At 38.1% G+C, this 11,192-nt stretch overlaps 1 protein-coding gene across 5 annotated transcripts in view; it reads right to left on the reverse strand.

Annotated features, from left to right (window-relative positions):
- The window catches only part of PTPRN2 (protein tyrosine phosphatase receptor type N2), a 561,093-nt gene extending 553,273 nt beyond the window's left edge, over positions 1–7,820 (reverse strand). The window contains exons 1-2 of one of the 5 annotated variants that reach the window (XM_010712395.3): positions 7,607–7,813; positions 1,886–1,936 (exon numbers count right to left, since the gene is read on the reverse strand). In XM_010712395.3, the coding sequence (XP_010710697.1) occupies positions 1,886–1,936; positions 7,607–7,676 (121 nt within the window). In that variant the 5' untranslated portion in view covers positions 7,677–7,813. Of the gene's footprint in view, positions 1–1,885; positions 1,937–7,606 lie in introns of all 5 variants that reach the window. The other 4 variants (XM_010712396.3, XM_019616265.2, XM_019616269.2 and 1 more) reach the window with 4 other exon arrangements.
- Between the last annotated feature and the right edge of the window lie 3,372 nt (positions 7,821–11,192).

An 11,192-nucleotide genomic window follows, 5' to 3' on the forward strand; every position in this document is an offset into this window, starting at 1 on the left:
TGGACAAGAAAAACAAGAAGGTATGTGCAGAAGCAAACAACTCTCTTCTGTTCTCTTACTTGTAAAGATTAAGTTCTAAAAGTATTTGGATGCTTCAAACTATGTTTTTCCAAATATTCTGTTAATTTTCTCAATAGGAGTATATGTTTTACTGCATATAACAACATTCATTCATTTGGGTGGACGAAGGGAAAGACATCCAACACTTCACAGTAAGATTAAATACATGGACAGAATGTCTGCACATAGGTATATTTCTTTTTTAAAGATCAGCTATGTATCACAGTATCACAGATAAATTGGCTTATTCATTACTGACCATTAAGTTGTGAATGCCCTCTCCCTGGAAGCATTCAAGGCCAGACTGAATGGAGCTTTGAGCACCCTGGTCTAGAGAGAAGTGTCCTTGCCTGTAGGAGGAATGATCTTAAAAGGTCCCTTCCAAACCAAACCATTCTAAAAGTTACAGCTGCAGCAAAATAAGAGAAGATCTATAAAGGATGTCCATTCAGAATTCAAAGACGCAATATCCATTTTAATTTTGCACTCCCTGAAATTCAACTTTTAAGAAGCCATATTTTTAATTAAGGAAGCAGGTTTCAAGAAAGAAGCTATCAAGTAACCTTTAGAGCAACACCTTTTAAATACTTTTTTTTTTTTTAATTGAAGTCATCTGCTGCATAATTCCTTCATTACATTCAGTTAGGCACATATAGCCATGGCCAGCCATAAAAACCTATTAATCATACTTACATTGGGAAGACCACAGCTGGGAACTCAAGATGACTATGACCAGCAGAATGCACCACTGCAGAAAATTGCTACTTCCCATTTTGCGTCAAGCACAAAACCTCCACATAGAATTTCAGCATATTATAGAAACAACTCAAGTTATGATCTCACACTATTGTTGGACATATCAACTTTGTTTCTAACTTTATACAGACTTCAACTCCTCCGGATTCCTCAGCCATATTTCTCTCTGTCAGTCCCTCCCCTATGTATATTGGCTGACAGTAAAAAACATCAGGAAACTCAAATTCACCTTAGATGTTCATTCCATTAGGATTTTAAGTCCATTTTCAAGTAGACATTATTGGCTCCTGTGTTTGATGGAAAAAAACCAAATCTCTGCTTTGTCAGGCATTCATCAAGAGAAATTTAATGTATAACATGTCAGAAGGAAATCAGTTACGGATCTACATACTTGAGGAGAGAAATTGCTTCAGAACCCCTCTTTCTAAACATGGTTCAGTCATAAAGATTTAAATCATTTCATGTAGCACAGTGAAATAACCTTAGACTATTGTCAAAAGAGTCATTCCTATTGTTCCATTACACTGATTCATACATGTGCGTTAGCTTTTTTCTTTAAAAAAAGAAATTTTACTGAAGGAAACTGAAAAAAAAGAGCAGTAAGCTGCTTCTGCAGTTAGATCAAGTGACATCACGGAAAAAGGAAGCAGTAAAAGCAAGAGCAATGGTAGTCTTTCATTGAGACCTTCCTTCTTATAATAAAATAACTTCGTAACAAAAGGAGACTGATAATTTCTCAACATCATCCTCTAAGAAGACGAACAACCCAAAGTTATTTTTATTCTGTACTAAGACAAATTATATTTTAGCATATTTAAGTGTGTTTAATTTGATTACAAACCAATTCCCGCTAAAGAAGTGGATGCTGTTCAAGGTTGAGAGATAATTTTCTTTAAAGAAAGTCTATTAAATTACCACTTACTGTTGACCAGAATAGTCATAGCTACTTGGTGGGGTTTCCCCTCCCCCCCACCCATATTCATACATAGATTCAGCTTATTACATCAGCCACATATAAGTTACACAGCAGAGGACAGAGCAGTCAGCAAACAAAGCATTCCAGACTTACCATTTACACAGATTTCAAAAGATTTGCAAAGATCATCTTCAACCAGGCAGCCTAAAAACATAATAGAGAGGTAAAAATTAATGCAGGTTTCAAATTGTGGATAATTAGCACAGACTGAAGTCCCCTCAGGTTATTAAATTCTCAGCAGGAGTCAGACATTTGGTTGCCTTTAAGAGTCTAAATTAGGCAGCACAGAAAGGTAAGAATGAGGAAACAAACTAGTTAGACAGCACCTATTTCCAATTAGTTACAGTCAGAATAACCTTTGATGGTTCTCTTCTCCTTATTCCTTTGCTGAGGGTTCAGTTTTCTCAGTGGTTTTCTCATTTAATAATTCAAGAAACCTTACAATCCCTAACTTTGAACACAATATTATTTGACAGCATAGTAATGCTGTAACATACTACGAGAAATCAGGAGTTCCCTCAAGCAACTTACACTGCAGTGAGATAAATCTATGAAATCAGTATAAACTGCTTGAAACAGGTGAAAAAGCTCCAGGCTTCAATTTAGTAACTGCAACCCTAGACTGTGCTTAGGTTCTCAGGAGCGCTTACTCTGTAGAAAGGTGTAAAAATGAAGCTACCTACACCAACACTACAATTATACCCTCAGCTGAAAAACCAGCACAGCTTCTAGGATTGGCTTTCCCTCCCATGTGAAGCAGGCAATGTGTGCCAGAACTGGTTCCTTTGCAGCTCCCTGCTATGTCTGCCTACACCTTGCCCTAGAAACTGCATCCAGCTTAGCAAGCTAAGCTTATCCACTTGGATGCATCTTTACAATGGCAATCAACCCATTGCTGATACCACCAAATCAGGTATGAGAACTCATTATTACCTCCTGTCTCCAGGCAAAACGAGCGCATATTCCTGAGAGCAGAAGAGAAGCGGGCATGATGCTCTAGTCACTCCACACTGGGACACAGGCACTAGAGCAATTGGAAGTATCATGCTACTGTCAGGACTATGTGCTGTTAATCGAACCAGTTTATTTTATTTTGTGTTCTCACAAACAACTAGGATCTGATAAAACTGTGGTGGATGTCTCATTCTTGGAGAGGCATTCAAGGTCAGAGTGAATGGGGCTCTGAGCATTTTGATCTATTTGTAGGTGTCCCTGCTCATTGCAGATGAGTTGGACTAGACAACCTTTACCTTTACAGGTCCTTTCCAACTCAAGTGATTTTACGGTTCTATGAACTACAAAGAACGAGGCTGTATTTTAGACACAGAAGCTACCCCAGAGAAAGTATCCTACAGTTAAGCCTTTCAATGACTCCAGGAAATACCTAAACTTTATAAGTCGACACAGAGTTACAGAAATCAAGTGGTCTCGACTAGATTCCCAGTACTCATTAGAAACCAGCCAAGAACTTCACCGTATCTAACACCAGAACACATCATCCTCTTTTTCCAGAAGCATAAATGTATTAAGCAGGATGTTCTTACCAAAAAACAAACAAACAAACAAACAAAAAAAACCTCCAAAAGCCTCAAGACTCTTCCTATTATTCACATCCTAACTCTTCTAAAAGAAAATTTCAGGGGGGAGAGAATGACTTATGCATGCTCATCACACAGCCTTTCAGTAGGTATCTGTATTAGCACATCATTAAGCCTGAACTAATATATTATGTCTCTCAGCAGGATTTATTAGCACAGTGCTAGGTTTGAGCTAAGCAAGCACATTTACTACACGAATTCAAGTGGCACCAGCACACTTGCACAACCCCTTATGTCCATCTCCATTCCTGGTTACAAAGACCACAGAAACAACCTTACGAAGGGAACAGCCTACAACACGTATGCTGACAGAAGTGTTCTTTCATCCTTTTACTTATGCACCAATAAACTGTGGGTACACCTTTGGTAGCTTCTGAAAGGCAGAGAAAATTTCACACTCAGGAAGATTCTACAAACAGAGCGTGCAGGACAACACACGTCTGAACAACCAACAAACTCCAGTTTGTGACATTTTTGAGACATCTGTAATTTTGTTCCAGACAAGTCTACTGTAGCAGCTGTTTGACCTGAATTAGTGTCTGAAAACCGCCTGAAGAAAGCTGATTGCAGCCTCAGTGCCAACCCAGCAAAGCAGAAGGATGCCTTAACTATGTATTGACTCATAAAGAACCTAAGCAAAGAATGATGACATGCAACAGCCAAAACACATCAGCACAGGCTACGCAGCACAGTTGGAGCTCTAATTAAAAGTCTAGAAATGGTCACTTAAAATTTGAAAGCCTGGAGGGGGAATAAAGCAAAAGACATCAAGTACTAATGCAGACTAGACAAATGACAGGTGTGCTTCACTATTCCTGTTTCCAGAGATTTGAAATGGCTATTTCTTCTAAAGAAGTCTTTATTTTCCCCATTCAGCGAGACCTGGACAGGCTGGAGAGCTGAGCAGTAAGAAACAAGATGAGGTTTAACAAAAGTAAGTGTAGAGTCTTGCATACGGGAAGGAATAATTGCATGCACCAGTACAGGTTGGGGGATGACCTGCTGGAGAAGAGCTCTGCAGAAAGGGACCTGGGTGTCCTGGTGGACGACAGGTTGGCCATGAGCCCTTATGGCCAAAACCAATGGCATTCTGGGGTGCATTAAAAAGAGTGTGACCAGCAGGTTGAGGGAGGTGATCCTCCCCCTCTACTCTGCCCTGGTAAGTATTGTGTCCAGTCTGGGCTCCCCAGTACAAAAAAGACAGGGATCCCTTGGAAAGAGTCCAGCAGAGGGCCACAAAGATGGTGAAGGGCCTGGAGCATCTCCACTGTGAAGAAAAGCTAAGTGAACTGGGTCTGTTTAGCCTTGAGAAAAGAAGACTGAGAGGAGACCTGATCCAGGTCTATAAATATCTAAGGCGTGGAGGGCAGAGTGGTGAGGCCAGACTGTTTTCAGCAGTGTGTGGAGACAGGACAAGGGGGAACAGCCAGAAACTGCAGCATAGGAAGTTTCACACAAATGTACGCAAGAACTTCTTTACGGTGAGGGTGACAGAGCACTGGAACAGGCTGCCCAGGGAGGTTGTGGAGATATTCAAGACCCACCTGGACACCTGCTTGTGCGACCTGGTGTAGAGAACCTGCTTTGGCAGGGGGTTGGACTCAGTGATTTCTGGAGGTCCCTTCCAACCCTTAAGATTCTGTGATTTATGGTTAGGAAAAAACCCCTGGTAAAATTTGTCTGCCTTGTTTTCCTGACAGATTCCAAAGGGGTTGAACTAGAAGCCTGAGGTGGACATTTCCTCACAGGAAGTTGTCACGTGTCCGGGAGAGAAAAGAAGCCCTGTAGCTGACTTAATTACAGAATGGCTTAGAGTGGAAGGTGCCTTCAAGGTCATCAAGCTCCAACCCTCCTTTCTCACCCTGTGGCGGCCATGCTGTAGATCCTACAAGTGTTGAAGTTTCAACCAGGTGTGTTTCCAGAGGAGTCACAAGGTAAAAGTTCATGCAGACTCTTCTGCTTTTGAAACACCTGGAAAGACAGGTGGCTGTAGCCCTTGTTAACAGTTCTCAAAGTCACCTGTGAGACATCAGCCATCCCATAATATACCGATCATCTCAGAAGGAGAAAACCTCAGATTTAAAATGAATTAGATGTGTTTCTTCAGATACAAAGAAATAATAAGCCAAACCACATCAGTACAGAACTTAAATTCAAATCCACTCTGATTTGCTTGATACGCTTTGTGCTACCCCTAATATGTTTTCCATGAAAAGAAAACAGAAAAGCAATTTCATCACATTTGAATTTTTCCTTTAATAGCTGATTATTAGATGCTGACTGTTTCTAGTTGACGTCATTAGCCTTGGAAATTTGTGCCTTGGAGAGCAAATTATTCAAGTTAATGTATGGAAAACTACACCAACCAATGAATACCCCCAAAATAGCCTAAAATGACCTTGAAAGCTCCTTGAAAAATACCATATCTCAAGTTATTGCTAATGTTGATTGTTATGTATAATTCACTCAACCAGTCAATGTACTAATTTAACTGCTAATTTATCTTTTGTTACTGCTGAGACATTAAGACACATCATATTTCATTTTAAATATCATTTACCAACTAATAGTAACGACAGCAATAAGTCACTGCTGAAGAGTGAAGAGGCATTGTCTCCAGTAGGCACTTAATTCAGTTCATGCCTTATGGGATCAAAATTACAGCTCCCCTAAAATAAATTCTTCATATAACTTCAACCAGCTGAAGATAACTAGACTGCACAGGTATCCAAATTCACTTATTTGATTTGGCCTGCAAATATGCCAAATTAAGTTCTCCAAGTTCTTCTACTCCAGACTGACTCAGTTCAAATGCCTCATTTATGCAAGTAAGATAGAAATTAAAAGCACTTAGCATTGCAGCATCAAAACTACATTCAGCTAGCCCCACATGTCTTCTCAAAAAAGCAGTTCTAGCATTAACTAACATCAAAACCTAGGAACAGTCAAGACTTCATCATCTAATAAACTTACCCTGCATTAAAAATTGGCCTTTCCACAAGCAGTTATATGGCCCTATTTATAAAACCTAAGTATCAGTGTAACACAAAAGTCTGAAACAATAACATAGTTATGAGGGTGCACCAGCACCCACAAAAACAAGTGGAACTGTAAGCTTCATCATCAACTCCTCACATAACCAAGGCTCACAGGTCTATAATACTGCATATCTTGTAACAAAGAGAGAGCTCTTCCCTGACACATAAGAAATTAGCTGCTTAAAATCCAGGCAGTTGACAGTAAGGATTATCCTATTTATAAAGATAAATACATGCTTTCCACATTATTATGCATAAAGATTTAATTCCTAGTGACATAACCCAGTAGTCTGCAATTCTAGTAGATGATTTCATGTAACAAGAGCATTTGTGTTGAATCTACTCACATGTATACCTTTGTTAAGAGTTCTATTTTTTAAAGCTTCACGACTGCCTAAAATCAGGGTAGGCAGCTGAGCTGTACGTTACAGTACACTTACATGGAATACTTTTTGTTCATTAAGCAGGAAAGTTGATTTCATAGGGCTTCCCAAGATCTACCTCCTTTTTTTCTCCCTCTGCCTTAACATCCCAAGTACTATTTTCAGATGATCAGCACAACATAACTGTAAGAAAATGCTGTTGCAAGGGCAACGCATTATAGTATATGACCTAGAAGTCCAACTCTCTCTTTATCAAAATATTCTTCTCACAAGATACAAGACTACTCTCTCATTTCATTGAGTTTACAGCAGTTACACTTCCCTATTAAAAAAAAATAAAAAAAAAAAAAAAGCCTACTTTGTCTTTGGTCATAAGAATTTAAATCACCCTGGACCATACCAATTGTTTAGCCTTATAGTAGAGACCTGTGAAGGTTTTAACAGTCCAGTCAGTTGAAGTCATTGGATCTCTATCTAATGAAAGCTACAGCAATTGAATTATAAAAGAGAGAATTTTATAAAATCTATTAGACAAATACACTGCATTGCATTTCTTTCTCTGTCCTTTCCTCCCACTTAACCAACCTGTTACAATTACACTACACATGTGTCTCATCAATAGAACTTGAATAGTCTAAGCAACTTTACAAGCTACCATTTATATACATAAGCATATTCCTTAGGCTTTCATTATCAAAAATGGTCTTACAACATCAAAATAAGAAAACAAACAAGAAACAATAACAGCTAAATTTCTCCCATATTTATCAATTAAAAAACTAGGAAAACACAAACCTTGTAAATCCTTATTGCTGTTAGTACTTTTCACTCTTTCACAGTCTTCACTCAACAGCCACATAACCATCCAATAGCTCTTCACTGTTGCAGTGCATAATTACCTCCCCTCACCATAAAGTATTATGCAATGTAGACTCCCTTAATAAAAATATGCTAATAGTCATTAGCACATTCAATAAACCAGAATCAAAGTTTATTCCACATCCACTTCCTTCATTCAGGTTTTTTTGCTCTCTGGTAAGGAGACCTTGAAGAGTAAATTCTGCTAAAACCTGCTAATGAGAAAAAAGAAAACACCTGGCTGTACCAACACTGGGCATGCCTGATGGGCCTCCCTGAGTCCTTAATGCCACCTGTGAATGTTTTAAATAGATGGTTTATAGTAGTTCTTGGTTGTGTGTTTTTTTTTTTGTTGTTGTGTTTTGGTTTTTTTTTTCCCACATAGTTGTTTTAAGAAATGTTCTTTAAGAATTATGTTTTTTAAAGTAGTGAGATCACATAGCAGGGATGTTTTGAACTGGAGAAATTCAGATAGTATATAACAATGATGATAATATAAACTGATGGGAAGAAAGAAGCATGACTTTCATACAGAAAAATGAAAGTGAAATGCTCTTCTTGCTGGCGTATGCGAGAGAAAATGTCAGTCTGCTGAAGCTGTAACCCATCCAACACATCCTCATCTGTCTGCTCCACATGAATGTCTAACAAGTCTAGGATTACACAAAACTACAAATAAAGCTGAGGAAAATATACTTTTAGCTTACGATGGGATCCTCTTGTTCTCCCTACTCGGAGGTCACTTAGACACTACAGGTGTAAAGTACTGTTCATTACTCAAAGCCTGTCAATTGTATGTGAAAATCCACTGCTTATTCTCTTCAGCTTTACTTTGTTATTTACTTTGATATGAAATTTAGACATTTCTTAGTTCTCCAAATTTTCTTTTAATCTCCTTCTTCTCCTTTCTTCTTTTTTTTTTCTCTCATTCCTCTTTTAAATCTGTTTTGAACTCCTCCATTCTCTTTTCCAGAAGTACATTTTCTACCTCCTACCTATTCTCTTCTACTCTCCAATAAAACTGTTCCACTGCTTTCTGTCTCTCTCAACATATATTAATCAGGCACTACCTTTCTTACCGTTACTCCTCTCTTCACTCATGCCAATGAACGGTCTGTCGCCTCTGGTGATTACTGTATCTCTATTCTCAACCTCTTCTACAAGATGCCCTCCAATACCTCTTCTAGCACGCTTGGGCATTCCTCATTCATCTCCCTCCCTGCTGAGGAGGTGCTGAAGAGAGTTTAAGAAATAGGTAGAATTTGTTCCACTATTCTCTCTGTGTTCAGGAGTAGGTTTACATATTTTCTTCTGTCATTCCTGGGTTCTCAGGATGTCTAGAATAGTCCTCATTGAAACAGGCATTTCACGAAGATATTGGAACCTCTGACTCTTTATCAACAACTGCTTTAAACATTAGCTTAATTATGGATTAAAGCAAATTTGCTCAAAAATATTAAAGAGCATAAAATACAAAATGAGCTTTTATCATAACAAGTACTGAGTTTTGACCTTCTACATTTATTCCATCTTATATGTTTTCGAAAGTAACAAGTGCCTAATATTTTTTGTAACACAGTAAGCAGAGCAGAGGTTCTTTTAGTTCTCTTTTAATTGAGTGCATGTGCACCAAGCTTAGCACAACAAATGCCACTGATCCATGGCAAAGAATCCAGGCCTTACTGTAACCAAAACTAACAGTCAGAAAGATGACACAAGAAATCCCAGCAGTGGTTAACTGGAAGTCAGTCTCTTATACGAAAAGTTTCCAAAGTACAGACAGATTTCCCGTAAGTGTTAACATATGGTGTCTACACTTCCCTAACTCTGAATTATTGCTTCTTTCAATCATTCATTATACACACTGTATATTAAAATATGATCCTAGCCAGAATAATTCTCTGTGGAATAAGGAGTTCTCATTCAAAACAAGAAAATGTCAGTACTAAGCTCACAGCCAAGACTTGCTCCTAAAGCCTCAATCACAGTTCATATTAGTGCTCCAATTACCCCCTTTCTATCACTTGTTCTTCAAGATGCAAGACTGACACGCTATGTAAGCAAGTGAGTGCAATGGGGCTGCCATGTTCTTTCTGCATTTAGGTGGGGGAAAAAAAAAGTATATGAGTCTGGATAAGGAGCTACGAGATATGGTTTAGTAGCTTGTGGTAGCAATGGTAATGGCAGGAAGGTTGGACTAGATGATCTTGTAGGTCCTTTCCACCCTTACTTTTGCATGTCCACTACTAAAGAAAGGAATTGCTTTGCTGTCAAAATATAGTTAACTTATCTGATTACTAATGCTGTGATAGCAATGATGTAGGGCTTTTCTGCTGGAAAGTGCTGAGGAAAGGTCACTATTAAGAATAACTGAAGATGTAATCAGTAATAATAATAATAATAATAATAATAATAATAATAATAATGAAGAGACAGAGAAAAGCCATATTAGAAAAACTCCAGAACAGCATTTGCATTTTTGCCCAGGGCTCAAAAGAACACAGCATGTCATGGGCTGATACAAGAAATAAATGTTTTGTTATGCCTTTTTTTTGTCATTTTTTTTGCATGGTAAATATTAAAAGAACTTTGTTTCCCTCAAGAAAAATCAGTTCCTCAGTGCTACATGTCCCACCTCTGGTTCTGCAGCTCAGATAATCTGGCGAATAGGAAGCAAAGATACAATACTCCAGGCAAACATAATACTTAGTTATATTAAATGTTCTCCATTTAAATTATAATTTTGAAAAAGCAGATATATCCATTCTTGGAGAAAAAAATAGATCATTTAAAAACTAAGATTAAAATGATAATCTTTGATCAAGACCAAAAACTTTCACTCATACCCATTAACTGCAACAAGAGGGATTAGATTGATTTTGATCAGTAGCTTGGCCTCAAACAAAATATATTTGCCATGTTGGTAGTCCATATTGGAAAGAAATAAACAGCTCTACAATATAAAGTCTACAAAATGTTCTTTCAAAATTAGAAAATGTTAATTGAAGTGCTCACAAGCTGTAAAATCTCATAAAAAAATCAAGACCAGTCCTTGAATAACTGTGATTCAGTTCCTCCTGTTTGTTACCAGTTGCTGAAAGGAATTTCCTCACTGAGCACTGAACTACCATCATCCAACACTGAAATCACAGCTCCGACCTAAAGCCAAACCTTTTTGTACTTAGCAAAGAATTTAAGGGCTGAACACTCATTGAACCTAAACGATTTCTGTATCAATGTTTAAATGCATCAATAAGCAGTCCAAAATCTTTTGCTGCTATTGCCTGCATGATACCCTTTCCTCCAAAATCTATATGCAGCAAGGTCTTCCAGGATTTATCATAGCCACAGATTACCAAAAAAGTTAAAACCGAGGCTTAGGTAAAGCAGAGTAAAGCAGTTCCAGCAAAGCCTTTCTCATTATGGCAGCAAACACGGCAGTTCAGTGGCCTCTGCCATATTTATTCTATGAAAGAGCTATTGCCATCATTATATCTATTTATCTTACTTATTTACACATCGA

Source organism: Meleagris gallopavo, chromosome 6 (assembly GCF_000146605.3).
Source record: "Meleagris gallopavo isolate NT-WF06-2002-E0010 breed Aviagen turkey brand Nicholas breeding stock chromosome 6, Turkey_5.1, whole genome shotgun sequence".
Lineage (NCBI taxonomy): Eukaryota > Metazoa > Chordata > Aves > Galliformes > Phasianidae > Meleagris > Meleagris gallopavo.